The sequence below is a fragment of the Postia placenta genome (genome assembly GCF_002117355.1).
Source record: "Postia placenta MAD-698-R-SB12 unplaced genomic scaffold POSPLAscaffold_3, whole genome shotgun sequence".
Classification (NCBI taxonomy): Eukaryota; Fungi; Basidiomycota; class Agaricomycetes; order Polyporales; family Adustoporiaceae; genus Rhodonia; species Rhodonia placenta.
The window spans coordinates 1122368-1141400 of NW_020169834.1; the positions used below are offsets into that span (position 1 = coordinate 1122368).

The 19033-nt window shown below is 53.3% G+C and overlaps 5 protein-coding genes and 1 non-coding gene across 6 annotated transcripts; 2 read left to right on the forward strand and 4 right to left on the reverse strand.

Annotated features, from left to right (window-relative positions):
- The first annotated feature begins 80 nt into the window (after positions 1–80).
- On the forward strand, positions 81–192 carry POSPLADRAFT_t35. The gene has a single exon. It is a non-coding gene; the product is annotated as a tRNA-Met (tRNA).
- Positions 193–1318: 1126 nt separating this feature from the next.
- POSPLADRAFT_1044362 (hypothetical protein) lies at positions 1319–2017 on the forward strand (the record flags this gene model as incomplete). The annotated part of the gene is made up of 1 exon (XM_024478521.1): positions 1319–2017. The coding sequence occupies one exon, from the start codon at positions 1319–1321 to the stop codon at positions 2015–2017; it is 699 nt and encodes a 232-aa protein (XP_024341723.1).
- Positions 2018–3389: 1372 nt separating this feature from the next.
- On the reverse strand, positions 3390–7950 carry POSPLADRAFT_1064989 (hypothetical protein; the record flags this gene model as incomplete). Its single annotated transcript, XM_024481882.1, has 7 exons — positions 3390–4924; positions 4976–5202; positions 5259–5464; positions 5517–5966; positions 6019–6409; positions 6468–7797; positions 7856–7950. The coding sequence occupies 7 exons, from the start codon at positions 7948–7950 to the stop codon at positions 3772–3774; spliced, it is 3852 nt and encodes a 1283-aa protein (XP_024341724.1). The 3' UTR covers positions 3390–3771.
- Positions 7951–8385: 435 nt separating this feature from the next.
- Positions 8386–12016, reverse strand: POSPLADRAFT_1073264 (hypothetical protein; the record flags this gene model as incomplete). Its single annotated transcript, XM_024482588.1, has 5 exons — positions 8386–9560; positions 9618–9825; positions 9895–11515; positions 11576–11643; positions 11708–12016. 5 exons carry the CDS (start codon positions 12014–12016, stop codon positions 8773–8775), a joined length of 2994 nt encoding a protein of 997 aa, XP_024341725.1. The 3' UTR covers positions 8386–8772.
- Positions 12017–14184: 2168 nt separating this feature from the next.
- Positions 14185–15157, reverse strand: POSPLADRAFT_1053735 (hypothetical protein; the record flags this gene model as incomplete). Its single annotated transcript, XM_024480443.1, has 6 exons — positions 14185–14199; positions 14256–14327; positions 14386–14652; positions 14712–14873; positions 14925–14987; positions 15038–15157. The coding sequence occupies 6 exons, from the start codon at positions 15155–15157 to the stop codon at positions 14185–14187; spliced, it is 699 nt and encodes a 232-aa protein (XP_024341726.1).
- A 349-nt stretch (positions 15158–15506) lies between these two features.
- POSPLADRAFT_1064991 (hypothetical protein) lies at positions 15507–17684 on the reverse strand (the record flags this gene model as incomplete). The annotated part of the gene is made up of 11 exons (XM_024481883.1): positions 15507–15804; positions 15858–15991; positions 16046–16377; positions 16434–16545; positions 16597–16653; positions 16715–16744; positions 16807–16845; positions 16901–17127; positions 17179–17269; positions 17324–17563; positions 17613–17684. The coding sequence occupies 11 exons, from the start codon at positions 17679–17681 to the stop codon at positions 15507–15509; spliced, it is 1629 nt and encodes a 542-aa protein (XP_024341727.1).
- Positions 17685–19033: the final 1349 nt, after the last annotated feature.

Here is a 19033-nt window from a genome sequence, read left to right on the forward strand (position 1 = left end):
GAGACTGCATGATTGGCCAGGAACGACAAGTCATGCGCAGCGTCATTTGCGTCTATGGTTATAAAGCATTCAATGTAAGCGCTTGGGTGGCTCAGTTGGTTAGAGCGCAGGTCTCATACGTTTGTATGAGGGTTTAACTTCAAACCCGTAATCCTGATCCTGAGGTCATGAGTTCGATCCTCATCCCGAGCATTTTGTTCTTTCAAGGCATACGTACTCTCAGTTCAATCTGTGCACTCAGTGCCCATGATGACGCCCTTGGGTGGTGGTTGGTACGTTGTTCCTCTATACAGCTTACAGAAGAGCTCCTTTTCTGAGTGAGGAGAGGACGATTTCTTTGGCACGAGCAAAGTGGTTAGAATGGGCGCTTGGTGTCCGTCCTGGCTCTTTGGGTGGGCCGGACGGCACTCGTTTGTACCCCATCGTCGAAGTTCACCAATCGCCTTGTTGCTGGCAGATTTCAGTGATTTCCGACTTGGTAGAAGGTTTCTATGCTTACTTGTTAGTGACAGTTTCTGCAAGACAAAGGCAAAGGGACTTGATCACCTCGTCGAGTTTACTGCTCAGAGCCGAACATCCACCCTGCCTACATGCATAGAGCTATTATGACATCGGTCAGCGCTTTCACTTCGAATCATGGATAGCTTGCCTTAGTAGAGACATCTCTTGAGGGCTGATGCGCGTATTTGCAGTCCTCCCTCAGTCGCCCTACAAGAATCTCCTCGCCGCATGCAAAAAGATCCGGAATGGGTCATAAATGTCATCGAGATATAAGGGGAGTATGGATTTGGAAACAGGCTGAATACCTGAACATGCTGCAGATCTATTGATGTCCGTGATGACCCCCTCTGGGTGGCGATGCTGTAATGAGGTGCGTCGTTTACGGCTAGTGTCCCAGGTTCGTGAACCAATGCTACTGTACAGCAAGGACCATGATTAGAGTCACCCTCCTCATCATTCCTTACGCCTGTTTGATGTGCCCCCCCCCCCCCCGGGATCATGTCAATAATGCTATCTGCCTCTAAAATGGGGCTACCTCTGCGACACGCATCAAAGGGTGAGGCGAAGGTGGCTCGTTTTATTGTCTTGCGTGGGTACAAATGTCGCTTAAAGCGGGAACGTGTATTCGTAACTGTAGCAACAGCTACGGCACAGCAATGGGACAAAGAACTACAGATCGATATCTGACGCCACACACGCCACACCACACAGTGGACACGAGGTATCTGAGCTCAAGTACTTAAACTCTCCTTCTGCGATCTGTAAATTTCTCAGACTCGAGCATCCTGCCCATCTCTCAAGCCCCCTGACGAACATCATGATCTTCTCCGACTACCGACAGCAGCTGACCCCCGAAAACACCACCGTGCTGGACATCACGTACAAGCCTACTCTAGTCGGAGTCTTCTGGCGTGTCTTCCCGCTGCCGTTCGGCATGCCCGTCTGTATTGGACATGCGCTGCTCCGCCGCCTGCTCCCGCCTACGCTCGCAAGTTACTTCGATGCCTCGGTCACGAAGACCCTCGCCGCCACGGCATACGGGCAGTTCCCCGTCGTCGCATTTCCCCTGTTCTTCATCCTCGTCGTCTCAGCATTTAGTGCCCTTTACATGCGTTGGAAGGGCATGCATCGCCCCCGCTTTCTCTTGTATGTTCGACTGGCCACCGCCGAGCTGTTAGCAGGCCCATGCGCGCCCATTTTTGTTCCTACCTTCGGGGCGGCGATCGGCTTCATCGGCATGCTCCGCACGGACATGGTCCTAGACAAGCACAATGTCAGCCACCTGAAGCAACTGCACTTGACCCCCAACGCAGCTGCTATAGCCGGGTGGTATGGCTATGCGGTTCTTTTCGTCGTCTGCAAGTACTTGCACGTCGTGTATCGGATGCTTTACAAGAAGCAACGCCACCCCAGGTTCCATCCGCGTGTTCGTATCGAGGCCGTTGGCCTACCTCCGTTGGATATCTTGCTGCCGGAATTTGAAGACATGATAGCGTTTTACGAAGCTGCACGGTGAAGATGGTTCCTCTGTTGTCGGCTATTGGGTATGGTACCATGTACTTATTTCATGCAGCTTAGCAGTCATCCATTCCCTTATTATTTAACTGTAGTTCATGCTTGTAGCACGTTCCCCAACTTGTAGTGGCATGCTCGCTCATGCATGGCACTGTAACGAAGCCAAGTCATGTCCAACTTAAATTACTTTCAATATACATCTGGGTGTGCAAAAACGCGCGCTATCAACCCAACAGCTTCTCGCTATCTCAGTGTCTCAGTGAAGGTTCATCGACCTCACCTATTACTAGTACTCGGCGGACTTGAATCTAAGACTGTATATACCACAATAAGCTATATTTTCGACCAACACGATATACAGCAACATGGTTTCTCGACGAGTACGGCCGTGAGTGCTTTCGAGATTAGTATAATGGTCAGGCAGCATCGTCATGAAAGGCTCCAGATATCGGGGCTAATATCACCTGTCAAGCAAATCTAGGTCGCCTGTAGATCGGAGGACCTCACATGCGGAAGGCAGTCGTCTCTCTGCACTGGTTGTTTGCATAAGCAGACAACATCGCAGCGGGAAGGTATTCAGCTCCAGTCCTTATTTTCCCGACGCTGAGGCCATCGATCATCATGTACTGTGGCCACACACATACTCTCGTCTGGTTCCTTGTTGAGAAAAACACATTCAAACCACCTACTACTGGTGTCCCAGCCTGATGAGAGCCGAGATCGCTAGAGATTTGGCCGCTGTGTCGGGCCAGACGCAGCTGTTCACCGTCGTTTTGTGAGGATATCAGATTGAATCGTCAAGACGGCATTGATACGCACGAAGCACTGTGTAAATCAGGAACCGTAGAAGGTACGAATGCCCGTCGATGAATGATTCAAGCAAACAACAGGGCAATCGTCAAGTCTGGGCGCAAGCTGTGGCTGGGGTACGAGAGCAGGTCATTGTACACGGAGAAAAATATGGCAGATTCGACAAGTAGAACAAGAGTGCCATCGCGATACCAGAAATAAAGCCCGAAGTCTCTCGAGCTCGTGAGCTGAGAGCTGTAATTGAAATGGGGCAGACATGGATTCGTGCTGACGGCCGTTGATATGATCGATCGACATGTGATTGATGTGAAGATCAGTTGTGTTGTCGCGGAACTTCAATGATCTGTCACAACAAAGGCTATTCTCCGAGTGGATTATGCAGCCGTACAGTGCATATTGCGACTCAGTATAAATGCGCTGATCCACGTTCGAACTCAATCCACTCACCTAACCACGTACACCATGGCTGCACCACCACGGAACATACAGCGATTCCGGTCAATTGTTTCTGACGGCGTACGGCCTGATGAGGTCATGTGGATACATAATAGCACAATGCATTTGTTCAGACAAGTTCATCTATACGCTAGATTTATCGGCCATATCCTACAGCCTTCCGTACTTGTACATTGTAGCGACCGAGGAGTAGTAGAGACCTGAACAACCAACCATGCACCCACTTCACAGCGTCAGCATATGACACCGCCCCATGGTGCTTGAACCTGCTTTTGTTTGTAAATGAGCAAGGGAGTGTGAGAGCGCACCAACTATTGCTTTCAGAGGGGTATATAATCCGGGTAGCAAACAACCGTTCGCGGGCCCAGTGAGAGAACAGTATATATAACAGCAGGAGGGAACAGAGGAACAGTACTTCATATCTGGAACTTTTGTCCCGAGAGCAATTCGTGATGGTCGTCAACGATAGCAGTGCGATTGACTTGCGCTCTAAGCGTGGAAGGTGCCGACGTTGGGCGAGTTTTGCTGTTGGTACATCTGGTACATATATGCTTGGTAAACGTGCGGCGGAACTGATTGCGGCGTCATGTTGTTGTAAGAGGGCTGTCCCATGCCCATCAGGTTGGCAGCTTGCGTAAGGCTAGGGGACTGTGCACCGAACGGAACGCTCGACTGGTGATTGCCTGACTGGACGCCTCCATTACGGCGAGGAACGCTGTTGCGGGGACTGGACATATCGGGAGACCGCATTGCAAACGGGTTGAAAGGGTCAGTCGAGGGAGAGAATGTGGAGGCAGGGTTAGGGGAGCGACCTCGTCCCCCAACACTGCCCTGGCCATACGCCGGGTCGATCTGGAGGCGAGGGGGTGCAGACGCAGCATTCTGCCCACCCATTTGGAGCGCCGCCATCATCGACGCAAGGCCCTGATCACTCGAAGGATACCCAGCTGGCAAACCTGGCATCCCGAAGTTGCTCTGGGCAGTGTACTTGTTCTTGCCGTTGGAAGGAGGAGCGTTCGTCGTGTAGGTGGGCTGCAGGTTGGGTACTGGCAAACCGACCTCCTCGATTAGACGACGGTAGGCCTGGGTGGCGATCACTTTCAATTCGATGAGGACGCGTTTGGTGGCCTCGATGTAACTCGGGCGCTTGACAGGGTCGACGAAGGGACTCGTCAAAATTTTGTGGACAACAGCCACACCATTGACTTGGTCGCCAAGGACATCCGTGAGAACATGGTCGCCAGGAGAGGAGAACAAGGCCTCTACAATCTGCGCGGACGCTTCAGACTCCACCTTCTGGTTGACGATCCGGAGGACAGTGAGCGAAGCGAGCTTGTGCGTGCAGAGGTGCGACAAGTGCGGCGTAAAACGCGGCGCGAGCAAATTGTATCTCGAGGGGAAGCTGGATGTGTCGAGAAGCCATGTCAGGAGGAGGGCGCCGTTCGGGTTGGTTGCCAGCGGAATAGAGTTAAGAATGATGGCCGTGGCAATACGGCGCTGCTGGCTGAGCGTGATGTGACTGCTCTCAAGACAAGCTCTCATGCTACGGGCTCCAAAACGTCCCTGGGCGATCTCCCACAAGCGGTCCACCATGGCATCGAATAAGAAATCCGTGGCAGGCGCACCAAAGCGGAGACAGCACCTGAGCCGTGCGTGAGATTGTGTCTAACTCAATAAAGACATCAGAACTTACTGTACGACGTAATTGCCGAACTGGTCCAGAAGGAGCGGCGGAACGTAAGGCCGCAAGTTCTGCGTGATCAGAGCGACCTCGTCCGGGGTCTGGACACACTCGATAATCTTCTGCGCTGCCCACGTCCCATTCTTGTGGATGCCGATCATGGCGAGGTGCGGGCTGATTCGCTCCAACATTGCCAGCCTGGGACCTGGAGAACACTTCTCAAACAATTTTTGTACAACCTGCGGTTGTAATGAGCGGTAGGTCTTGAGACAATCTCTTCAGGCTATTGACTTACCGTATTACCAAGCCAATCCGACGCGAGGTCAACAATCTCTCCGTCCAAGAAGTCGGCAGCGACATTGTCAATCTCCTCCGTGGAAATGGTGCTGGTGTCAAGGCGCTTGCGCAGCTCACGCAGCTTCGATGCATCCCATCGCCTGTTGTGCGGCCTCTCAGACACGAGAGGAATGGTGGTATAGTACATGGTAGGCGGTCGGAATTCTACAGACCAGTCAGCCAATTTCAACGGCGATTTCAATTCTGCCCAGCTCACCAGCAAGGATCTGGATATCAGCCTCGGCATCAGGACTGCCGCCACTGAGCTCCTTCATAATCATTTGCTGCTCGGTGACCGATGGGGTCCAGCCAGCCGGCTTACCAGCACTATCGTAAGCGCCAGTATGAGCACCAGACGCAATCAAGCTCAGGAGCAAGTTAGATCGGTAATTCTCCACTGCACCACTAAGGACCTGCTGATCTACGGGGATGGTAGTCGCTCCCTTGATGCTGCGAAGGGCGTGAATCGTAGCTCCGACACTGAGATCACCAACACCCTGTACGTTGAGGCCTGCGGTTTCATCTTGACCGGTGCTTCCCTCAGGTCCATTTTTGACTGGAACCTTGGCAAAGCCAATGCGAATGGCTCCAACGTCGCTCCCAAGCACGTCACGCCCGTTGAGAGCCTTCCGAGCCCTCACGGCATCGTCCAGTCGCTCAAAGTTGACTGGAAGTATCATATGAGAAGATAAACGCGAACATGGATAGCATATACTTACTAAATCCACAGTTCTTGTGCGTCAGAACCCTCGCAGACTCAATCGGCCCATATGGACTGAAGACACTCAGAATCGTAGCAGGCGTCGTAGTGGACGGGATGGATCCAATCCACAACGCCCTTGTAGGCGTAGACTGCAGCTGCGCATCCATCCCCGCCAGCCCTGCGTTGTTATTTGTACTCTTCCCCAGCGGACCTCCGGGAGAAGTAGCTGAAGGGCTGTTCATGTTCGTGCCTTTTGCGGGGGCCACAGGCGCACTGTCGGCCTTGCCGAAACCTATGCGCACGGTTTGTCCGTTTGGCATACCTATATCCCCTCCAAGACGGTTGAGCACATCCTCCTTAGCCCTGATAGCATCCGTCTGATCGACGAAGTTCACAAAGCCGCATTCCTGCGCAAAGAACGGTGGTCAGTTCAGCCCGAAACGCTGTGAGTGGGATGTGGCTCGCCTTCTCGGGCAACAACCTCAGACTCTCAATGGCACCATAAGGCGCGAACACATGAATGAGTTGCTCGCTGGTGACTGAGCTGTCCAAATTCCCAATCCACAAGGAGCGCGTGGGAGTTTGCATCTGCGTGGAATTCTCCGACTTGGGAGACGTCGCCCGGTTCTGACTCGAAGGCGCACTCAAGTACGAGTTGCTGCGAGACAGCTCGCCATTGGGGAAGTGAACCGAGGGGGACACACCACCGCGGACATTCGCCTTGTCGTTACGCAGAATGCCACCCAAACCACCTTGAAGGGCAATATCATTTGCATAGGCAGACTGAGCCTCCGCGACCCCAGCACGCCTGTGAAGAGCTCTAGTGGTATCATCGAGATTGCCCACAGAGATCGCACGAGGGCGCGATCCAAGACCGACGGAGAGGTGATCAACCTGCTTGAAACCCTTCGCAACGTAACCGGATGACAGGTAATCACCCTCGGAATCGCCGTATGAATCCAGCCCCTGCCCGCCATAAACATCCTGACCATACAGCTCCTCCTCAGGATTAGGCGTAGAAAGTAGCGACGTCCCTGCAGAGGGCCTAAGGTGGTATGGGTTCGAGACCGTGGTCGCACGCAGCCGGGATGGATTAGACGCGAGATTGCCGGCGATCGCCGCCTGCGCTTGGTTGCGCAACTCCGAAATGGTGGCCGCTGGCGGGTGGCGGAGTGTCTCGTCTAGCCCGAGATAGTCGAGGGTATGTACGTCAAAGTCGTCAGCGCCTGAGTCCATGGACGTAACGGATCGCAAATCGTCCAAAACCGGCAGGCCTCCGTTCCGCGACGAGAGCCACGAGGTGGAAAAAATCGAGTTGCCGAATGCGTTAGACAAGCCAGCAGAGGGCAGAGTCAATGAGCCCGATCTGAGGCGACTGTTGCGCTCCGTGAGAGCTGATGAGGCGGCGGAGGATGCAACGGAAGTTGAGTGACGTAAGCCTGGTCGGACGGGGGCAGCCGCCGTCGAAGGTGGCGGGGCGAGGCTGTGCCTCTGCAGCTGATCCGTGAATGAATCTGTAGACGCAGTAGCAGCCGCAGCCGCGGTGGTGCCGCTCAATGTGCTGGACGCGGCGGCAAACCGCTGAGCGGCGAGTTGAACGTTGGAAGGCAAGGTACCGGCCCTCGCCCTCCTGAAACCCGCAGGGTAGTTCGTGGGCGTCAGCGTAGAAGAATCGCCCGTGTTGGTGGCAGATGGAGGTCCGTCATTAGGAGGAGAACCGCCAGTGGCTATGGCGCGCAGCGCGGGAGGCCTGTATCGAGCACCGATCCCCTGCTCAGCCTCGAGCTCCCTCGCTCTGTGATCCTCATTAGACAAAACTTTCGACGCTGACATGCGAAGGCACAGGAACGAACCTTTTCGCATAGGCAGCTGAGGGCGCCGGAGGAGGCGTCTTGCCAGATGCAACTCTGGCAAAGGAGCCGTTGCTGTCCGTCGCAGACAGAGACATCTTGCGTGACACGTGCTGATATTACGAATTATTGAAGGTTGGGGGGATAGCGGATGATGCAGAGCTGATTGCAGGTTAAGCAGGACAGCAGCAGAAGTGGGAAACCACCAGAGCTCGAGAGTCCGAGAGCGACGTGGGTAACTATGAGCAAGGGTAATAGGTCGTAATAGGGCGATTTTGCAAGAACCAAATTTTGAGGGTAGACAAGGACTGCCCAGGACTACTACAGTAGGGTAGACTCCGGTAAATAGTAGAACTAAGTAGGGTGAATGGTGGTCGGGAGCGAGAGACTCGACGCAGAGAGAGGAGCTGGTCTGCCTTCCAACTCCGCTCCTTCTATAGCCGCCCACGGCGGGCCTTGTCCCCCTCCTGTCATTTAGTCACCGCTCTCACGCGAATTTCTCCAGCCTGGACTGCAACAACACAGCCATATCGTCGGGCCACCAGAACAGCTATATTTTCATACGCAACATACACATACAACTATCATACGCGCACTATACGGAGTGGGGGTGCCACCAGGTCTATCGTACCTGGCAGAGCATAATGCATACTGAAGGGTATTGGGGTCCTCGGCCGCCTGTGCATCCCCATCAGAAGGGACCTTGAATGATGTCGGTTCGCCGCTGAATCAAGAAGCAGCAGCCGCACGCGTGCCAGGAGAAAAGAGCATGGCAAAGCAAGACGAAGTCGTGGTAGTCGATACACAGTCTAACAATTTCTGCAACACGGGGAGATGAAACACGAAGGCAATAAGTAAAGCTCAACAACACGAGCAAAAAGGACTCGAAACCCATTAAGGCAACATCCGTGGCGGGAAAATTACGAGAGCGAGCTCCGCGAGCCCCTCTTGCTTGAGCGTGTACGGGATCGATTGGCGATGGCATCCGCGACACGTTTCGAACGTCTCAATGGACGGTCGCGAGAACGCGACTCCTTGCCCTTCGTCTCCGTGGCAGCACCGGACGAGTCGACATTCTCCGTGCGTCCCATCACAGAGGCACCTGATGACGGCGTCTCCCATTCCCAATCCGAGCACAAAACCCGGAACATTTCTTCCTCGGTCGGACTCAACGGAAGTTCCGCGGGAATTGCCGCTTCCGGCGACGCTGCAGGACTGGGTAAATTAGATGCTAACGCAAAAATGGATTGCGGAGAGAATAGCCGTTCTTCAGGGTCTATCAGTGAGCACACGTCTGGCTCCCAGGACACGTCGGCTTCCTGTGGTGGAGGATCCTGCAAGCGGAACGTCAAAGATCGACGTTTCGCTTCGATGGTCGATTGGAAACTGGGGCCGAAATGGTGCAATGAGTAGGTTTGCCGCGGTGACGACTGTAGGATGCCATCGAACGCGGCTGGGAGGGCGTCGCGTAGATGATCCGACAAGAAGGTGCTCAAGGCCGTTTGGTCTTTAAACATCTCCTGCGCGGTCACCAACGGCACCCACGTGCCAACGACGGCAGGCGAACCATGCGCAACGATCACAGCATTGTGTGTATACGGATAAGCTAGCCCGAGCGCCTTGACAATGGCTGCGATATTGACAAAATTTGTGTCCGCGCGCCGCAATATTATGGATGAGCCAAGTGACATCTGATATACTGTAATGCCTGCAGCGATTTGAATAAGATCAGATCAGTGGCGAGTATAACACCGAAAGTACACACCTTCCAGCTTTGTGGCCGTAATCATTGGATTACAATGGCGGGAAGTAGAAACAACATGAGGTTCGTAACTGGAAGATCGTTCGTTTTGCGTGGGCGGCGCGGACATAGAGCCGCTTTGAAGTACATCGGGAGAACTCGGCGACCTGAGCGACAACCAAGTCATGGACGATAACAGAGTCGGTGAAGTCAGATCAGGCAGAGGAGAGTTCTGCCTTGACACAGCATTAGACGCCTGTAAGTCCAAATGGGGCGGTGGCAAACGCGTTGACCAGCTTACAGCGCCTACACCCGCGCCTTCTGTCACTGGTCTTGATCCCTCACGCGCCTCCAATGTGGGGGAATCAGCCACATGATGCTCAGGTCGCCTGCTCTCGCGCCAAACGCTGCCATCAAGATCATCCAGGCGTACGCTGTCTGGGCCGAGTAGCTCGGCATCCCGCCACTCGAGATCGCCGCTGGCGCGAGTGGTGGCGTTGTTGCTGCTTGGACAAGGTACAACAGGCGCGAGGGCGGGCGATACGGGCGATATGGAGGACGAAATGGGTGCGTGGTTGAGTGGAGTCATTAACCCTGTCGAGAAAAAATGTACTCCAGATTCCACTTCCTCTTGCTTGATGGACGGCGTAGCATCTTCAATGCTGATGGGCGGGAAGCTGTCAGAGTTGGGATCGAAATGCTTGAAGGTCCAGGACTCCGCCTCCTCCGCCTTCAAACGCGGCTGCTCCGGGAGTATGCCCGCTGCTGCTTGTGCGACCACATCAAGAACTTTCATGTCCCCTGGTAAGTCCCAAGCGTCAAGAAGGCCACCGACATCATTCGGCTCTTGCTTGACTACCACTTCGTCCTCGAATTGCGCCGAGGGTGAGCGAGGCCCAGGACTTTCCCATTGAGTCTCCGCGTCGCCATCCAAGTCAAAAACACTATCGTCCCAACTCAAGTAATCGTCCTCATCATCATAGAAGGACGAGCCTCGTTCGTCCAAGAGGAAATGATCGAGAGACCGAGACATGCTGCCGTGCAACTCCTCATCTTCATCTGCAGAATCGGGTGGGGGAGATGCAGACACCACGCTAGAAGGGACTGAAGGGGAACGGCTGGTATGCGCGTTTGTGGGAGGCGCCTTATGTGGCGAAACAATGGCGTTCTGTGGCTCAACCCCAGCGTTAGAAGTGTCCCCGAAGGCATGGACGTGGTCCTGAAAAGATGATTGAACGGACATCGCGTCACTGTCGCTGTCAGAGGAGTCACTCTCAGAGTCAGATTCGCCAGATGACTCCGTATCTGTGTCCATGTCGTCGTCCTTCGAGAGGTCAATGATCTCATGTGGCTGGGATGGGAAAGGGGAGTCAAGTTGCACTGAGGGGGGTGTTGACGACGGCGAACGGGAGGCGCCTGCATTAAGGGGCCGCAATCGAAGGGTAAGCTTCACTTTGGGAGGCCGCTTGTCTTCTTCGCTCGTAGTGGAATCCGAATCAGATCCCTTGTCAGCGCATGCACGGAGAAGTCGCTTCCGCTTCTGACCACATTGCTCGGCTCGCCTGAGACGATCCCTCTCGCGCTTCTTCTCTCTCCCGGTGGTAGGAAGACAACCAACCTTCCCACTCTCAGTGTAGTCACAGAGCCGGATCCCAGCCCTGGCAAATGGGCAAGGAGCACCAGCTGCTCGAGATAGATACCACACCATGGTGCCACGCCTAAAGTTGGTAATCCGCTTGTCTGAAGCGCTGAGTGTGCAATGCGCACCGCCGACACGAGAGTGTAGGGCTGTGACAAGATCGTCGTCGGAAGGCGTACCAGACATGACATGGCGAAGTAGTAGAGGATGGTCTTGCTGTACATCACATCGCTGCAGATGAGCCCGAATATAGGTGGTGATGGCTTGGCCCGCTGCGGACACGCTGTGGACAAAGGCGAGGCGGTCAATACGTCAATACAAACATGAGCAAACGAGGACGCACTTTTGGCACATCAACCCGAATTTCAAAGTCATCTCCGCAAGGTCCTTGATGGTCATGGCGCGATTGTCCTACACGGTGGTTTCGCCGTCAGCACACAAACATGCCACGCTGCTGGCAGAGGAGTATACGTACGACAGACATGAATGCGCGACCTATTGCAAGGAAAACTCGGCTGTTCAAGTCATCTGTATGTAGCATGACATGATCTGGGGGGAATGGGGGCCAGTCGCCGTGTGGTGGTTCAGCAGGCGCGAGTACAGGCACGGGCTTGGGCTTCGGGACAGGGACCGGCTTGATGCGCCGCGGGGCGGGCGGTGTATCGGCAACTTGACGAAGACGGACGGAGGGCTTGATTACAGAGTTTGAACGTATACGCGTGCCATACTGGTGCGGGGCGGTAGGCGTTGTGCGATAGCCTGGGGTGACGACGGAGGAGACCATGCGGCGCGGACCATTAATCGTGGGTAAAGCGGAAAGTTAGTCGTCGGCCAGCGAAGGAGGCTAGAGTGGTGGGCAGTGGGCTGAGCAGAGTCGGAGCAATGAAGGAGAGGCGGAGGAACAGGGGACAGACGGAGAGGTGGAGAGTTGGAAGTTGGGGAGAAAGGAAGGCGAGAAGAAGAGCACGCGCTTTGTGAGAGAGGCAGGGACGCGGCAAGGCCCTAGCGGTAACCGTGCCAGGCCACCCAATTAGGCTAGGTGATGGCCGCGGCGCCCCATCGAGATCCACCACGTCACACCGTCACGCATTTACTGCGTCCGCCGGGTCCCCGGCCACTCCCTACAATAGCTTCATCGCCCCTGACCCGCGCGCAGCGCCCCCCGCGAATGCATACCACGCCGTCCGCGGCGAAGACACACAAGTCAGTCGCATACAGACAGTGTTGCGGGCAACCCACGATAACACTTCCGCCCAGACTCCAGGCCCGTCGGGTGGCGCGAACGGCTTGGGACCGACAAGTTCTTCCGTCTATCATGACGCGTACGTGATTTTGTCACGTGCAGCAAAAGAACGCCCAACATCCCTGAGGCAACAGCGATATCATCCCGAACTCAGTTGTCCCATTGTTGCACCGAAACGAAGCCCACTCACCATCTGCTGCGAGACACCCCTGAGAGAACCGGAGTTGTCAGCGACCCACAACGAGAGTGCCGGACTCCCGCAGACACTGCCGCGGTCACATTGCGCAGCTGAAGGAATCACCCGCGCAGGAACTTGAAACTGGGCCTGCGGTGAGGGGATGCTTACTGTATCAATGACGTGGGCCATTTTTGTTGCCGCCTCGTTCTTTTGTTACGGTCACGAGTTCGGCGCGCTTGCAGCGCATTGATGCGCAAGGGCGGGCTTCGTCTGGCGCGCGACGAAACAACGGCTGGCGGACAGATGCGCAGATTTTGTTCCATGGCTCAAATTCAATAAAATGCAAGCGTTCAAAGCCTGTGAAACGCATGGGACACGAGAGGTAATGAGATCGCCATGCACCAGGACCAGAAGTGCACTATGAACAATATCCTGAACTGTACTCACCTCACTGGATTCGCTCGATTGAGCCGCCAGGTGGACTTCTCGCACATAACTCCCGACTACAGGGATGGAAAGCAGGGGTTGAACGCATCGTTATAAGTGGATGGGTTTGATCGTCGGCAGGGCACAGCTTGACCACCGGCCATACAGATCAAGGCTCACTCTGCATTTCACAACAATCAGTACTATGCCATACATGAGAGACTGGCTGACGACACTTACGGGTCAGGGCTGAGCACGTAGAGAATACCACGCTCGCATCACTCGTCGCTCGCTGCATGACTTGGGTGACCACTAGACCACGTACAATCCTGGTCCCAGGAAGAGACGGTCGCATACGACCTCTACGGTATAGCCGTGCTTGTGATGCCTGATTACCAGGAGCATATTACAGCATAGGCTAGCGTTCTATCCAGGTGGCTCTATGAGATGCTACGAGGTAAGCGAGCAAATCCACAGTGAAATGATTTAATACGGACAGAACACATGTTCTGAGTTTCCGAATAGCGTCTCGCACTAGATTATGACGACGTTATCTGTGCAAGGGTGAGTGCACGAACGGGACTCGACGAAGGGAGATGAAAGGCGTCAGACACATCCACCGCAGAGGCTCAGCTTGAGTGGCACGTGCCTCTATACAGCTGCCATACGGTTACTCTCGCATTGGCATCTGCACACGACGATGAGAAGCTACAGTTACTGTGTTCAGGACGTGTACTGAAATGCCTATCCTACTTTAAGTGCTCGGCATCTCGCACATCAACTCCCCATCGCCGCGGAATCGGTGAATTAGACCACACATTTATACGTGTACAACCTCGTAGATATTTGCTTAATGACAGACTGGCTCCAGACTTGCTTCGCTTGGTTTGTGCTGTATGCACAAGGGATTCACAGCACAGTTGGATTCACAGCACACAGTTGATGGCAGGCAAAAAATAAAGGCACAGCATGATACACCGGAGAGGCGAGCCAGACCTCGATACATGCGCACATACTCGTACAAACTAGGCAGGCAACGGAAGGTATAAGGATAGAATCAGATGCTAAAGTAGAAAACCCCAGAAGAAATACAAGATATCCATCCTTAGACGACTGGTGTCTATCACAAGCAGGCATCAGCACAGGCCTCCAAATGAATAAATGTAAGTAACATACCTTCCTCGATCTTGACCTCGGTTTTGCAGCACTCTTCGCCTTCGCCTTCGTTGCCGCTGCCTTCACTGCCGCCTAGCCACAAGAATGATTAATATGCATGAGTAAGGAAAGGTTTCGACGAAGAGCTGACCTTCTTATTCTCCGCCTTCGCACTACTTGTCTTCTTAGTTGTCGGAGCCGGCCTCGTTGACTTCTTCGCAGGAGCAGGGGCTGCCTTTGACGCAGACTTCTTCGCAGGAGCAGAAGCCCTGGGCGTCTTTTTCAGAGGTGCTGCTGCCGCCTTAGCAGAAGACTTGACGGTTGTCTTAGAAGATGCCTTCGTAGGTGCTTTGGCCGGAGCCTTCGCTGCAGCCTTCTTGATGGTTGCAGGTTCTTTCGCAGGAGCAGGCTGTACATTCTATGATGCACGGCGCACATAAGCACACATGTAAGATATCGATCGGTTGAAGAACATACCTCATTGGCGGGAGTAGGTTTGTTCTTCGGGGCAAGCTTCACTTTGCCAGACGGACCCTTCGGGAACGCAAAGACGCCCTTCTCAGCACCGTGCGTAAGAGCTCGGTTGAGTTGTGATGCATTTGCACCCTCGATGTCAAGCTTGTACTTCTCGCTGATATACTAGAGCATCTATCAGAGACCAGCCTTACACCATTCGAGGAATCTAATCACCTTCTTGATCGTAGCACGAGAAACTCCAGAGCGTGCCTCTTCTTTGTGGTTAACAATACATTCCTGAGCGCGATGTTAACGTTTGTCAGTTGCTGCATACTCCAACTACGTACCGTTATCATTTCTTTCCACGAGGGATGAGACGCAATAGGCTTAGCGTTAGCCTTGCTGGTGGTAGACTTCGGAGTCTTTGCCTTCGTGGAGGCAGGCTTAGTTGACTTGGCAGAAACCATACTGGTAACAATGCGTGCAGAGAATTGCTGATGGGGTTGAGAGCGGAATAAATGGGAGTTGCAGTTAGGGGAAAGGGAGCCGGTCCACAATGAGACTCCGCTACTTATAGACCCAACGCGACGCGTGTCACGTGTGCGTCTCGACGCGTCTGTTTAACGCAAACCTTATTCTGCGCGCGTCATGAACCACAGGTTCGCCGCGCGTGGTCCGTGCTCACCTCATAAAGTAATCGCGGACCTAATCCCTCATGCATTAGGGGTTTCAGGTGGGACACATGAGCTCAATGTCTGATTCACGGGAAACACGCACTGTCTTGGGTTCAAATTCACGCTAACGCACAAGCCTGTGTCAATCGTCACTATTGCCCAGGGCACCTAGGTCGCGCAGAATGAATACAGCTTCTTCCACGCGCATCTCCAGTACGGTAAGCTTTTCTCTCTTCTTCTCCCACTGCGCGAGGATCTCGCGTTCGTTCCGCGTTAACAAACGCTCTTCGTCCTGGCTGACATCGCTGCGCTGCCGCTTTTCAAGCACAGCTTTGACTACGGGTTCATCGGACTCCGCTTGACGACGCGTGGCGATATTATACAACGTTTTGTACAGATTGTCTAAGAGGACGGAATATGATTTTTGCAGATCGATAAACCTGATGTCGGCTCATGAGCTAAAGGGCAGATCAAATCGACGATTCGCACCAACCAGAGGTAGAACGTTCGCGTTGGGTTGCGATCTGCGCTTTTCGGTACTTCTTGCAGGCTTATCAAAGAGTCTGCAGACATGGCGGACAGCAGAGGGCGAGCATCCTTGTTAGCCATCATCCCAATCTTAGAGATCTTTGTGGTTCGGTCAATTTGAGAGCGTAGACGAAGAAGAAGCAGGAGACTTGCTTGTTTTTCGTCCATTTTGCCGCTGTCCAGCAGGAGGCGCACAACCCTAACACCGTCGTCTCCGTGGCGCTCACGGGCAACTGTTTCTAACACCCTCCTCCGCAGTCGTCGCCCCACTATCTCAAATTCGACTTGCACTTTGGAGCCATTGACGGACACAAACGATGCAGCACGCCCTGCCGGTGTTGGATTATCGGCGCAGGCCAGGATGCCTAGATAATTTTTAAGCATAGACATAGTTGAGGCTTTTTTCGATGATTGTAGAACGAGGCCCGCGGACAAATCGTCATCGTCAGACAATTGCATGGCAATATTCGCCAACGATGTAGTATCTATCAACACAAATGAGTAAATCAGAGGTAAGTGTCAGCATTTGGGCTCCCTGTACCTGTCCGAACGTCTGACAGCTTCATCTGTTTCGCATCCGTGGCTTTCAGCGTCGCTTGTAGTACAAGGCCAGCCGACTCGTTGAAACGTTCAATCACAGCATCCACAATGAGCTGAAAAGGGAGGAATGGGCACTGAGTTGCACATTATGTCAAAACACATACCTTGTTCCGGATGTGAATATTGAATTTTTCACAATTGACACGGAAGTAAACCTCCTCCTTATAAAACGCAGACGTTCAGTAAGATCGCTTCCTCCTCGCGGTTGAACTGTATACCCACATTAACAACGTCCTCGTCCATTGCTTTTCGCTAAATGCATTTCTCAGCTTTTGTGCCCCGTTATAGTAGCAACTGATAGGCAGAGCGGGTACCTTGGATGACCGGCCAGATTGGTCTCTGGCTTTTCGTTTCTAAACCCTGCATGCATCAGACCACAACGACGCGGAGACTTCGAAAATGACAGACCATGCCGGTCTGTTCCGCTTCGTCCTCCTCCCGCTTCAGTCTGGCTTCGGCGGTCTCCCTCGCTTCACGAAGTTCCTTTGCCGTGGGAAATCCAGATATTTTTGCCTTCTCCTCGACCTCATAACGTATCCTTTTATCGCGCGGAGAAATGTGAGATAGGATGGTAGATGGCCTTAGGTACGAGCCGTCGACTAGTCTGTGGAGAGCTTGCGAGTACATAGCGGACGCTACGCGAAGGATGAGGTCATGTACAGTGATATGATGTGAAGTCGACACACCTTTCAAGGGGTCATATACGGAAAGCCGAGATATGATGTCTAGCGGACGAAGCTTGCCATGGTCCAGTATCAGCTGAACAATATCTGCGCCCTGCAGAAATAGTGTGAATTACCCTGCACGATGGTGTTCAACTGGTCTCCGCACCGCCTTCCCGAACAACTGCTCTGCCTGCCATACATATCGTCCATACCGCAATCTTAGAAGGCACTCGTCGACGTTAACCTCAAATACTTCGCCATCATCGTCTGACTGAGCATGCCATAGAATGTTATGTTGGACGAGAACTATAATGGCAGCACGTGTCGTTCTAAGTTTCAGCCCAGAGAGCCGAGCGATGAGCGGTAGGGGCAACCGTCCCCGCGTCAGTAGAACTGACACCACAGACTGCACACTATGATTAGGCATCTTTAGCAGAATAACGTTAGATACTCACTGCTGCCAGGGGGCCAAATTGTGACTGGACAATTTGTTTACATAGTCTCGCTGTGTCTGCGTCCGCCATCGAGCCGGGTCTGTTCGAAAGTCAATGCTCCGACTATCAGCGAGGGTCAGGGCCGAGTTTGTAGATTAAAATGCGAGCACCCAGAAGTCAGGCATCCAGAAAAGCAGGTTAAAGGGACAACGGCTTAAAGCGATCGTTGTTCTCGAGATCTCGTTCTGAGCGAAGGCCTCGATCAAGAGAATTGTCTAGCCAGTTGGCGCCAATGTAGACGCCCATATTAGCAATTCGCTATATATGTAATTATCGCCCTAGGGCATAGACGTACACCAGAGTGCCGTTGAAGTTCATCTTATATAATGGATTGCAAGGTTACGTAACGAGACTCGATCGTGTACAAACGCCTCATGTGGAACATGGAGCGAGGATGTAAACGAGAGAACCGGCGACGATACAATGACAATGACAGTACTTGCATACGACAAGAGTCCCTGGAAACGAAGCGTATGTCGGGATACACGTGGTGACACCATTATTGCTGTGGGAAGTCAGCTTTTTCGACACGAAAGAAATGGCTGCAAAGATCAGTGATGGCAATACAAATGGATGACTTAGCCTTTTTTGGTGAAAAGCGTATGAATGGGTTTACACAAGCTGACCATGGGAATGGGAGAGGACCGAGCAATGCCGGCCCGCAAACCCTCGGCATTCTTCATGCTTCAAGAATGCGGCCGGACGTGCCAAGCCACTCCGTCATCTCGAAGCGTCGTGTCGGAGGGCAGTTTGACACGGCATCGTGCTCAGGACTGCCTCATCCGCGGTCGCGATTAATGAACAGCGTGCGAAGGCTCACTGCAATCGCAAGCGCTTGGTGTCTGATGCGCAACCTTGTTATTTGACAACACTTGCAAATAGGGAAGTCACGAACCTGGAGAACCCAGCGCAGAGCCTTCGACACCGTCGCCCTCATCCTCGGGGTCAAGCTCATCATGTCCCCTCTTCGATGATCTACTAGGCGATACTGGTGATACTTTATGTGGAATATCCGCGAGGTCAGAGTATGCGGCTGGAGCATAGGCGTCCTCGAAGGACTCCATCGGGCTCGTATCTTCCTCGCCTTCGGCATCTTCATCTTCAAATTCATCACTATACAATTCTGTACCTTCATTCTTGAGTTCATCTGAACCTGAACAATTCGGTTAGGTGCGACGACTTCTCACAGGCTGGTACACTTACTGCCATCGACGTCTTGTGCCTGGGTATCAAGTCTGACTGCAGCGGAGTTTTGTTGAGGACTCTCTGTGAATTCATCAGACGGCTCATTTGTACGATCTTTCGGACCTACAATCCCCACGTTAACCTGAGAGTCCGAAGGGAAGGGAAAATTGATACATACTTCTATTCTCATTATTGGT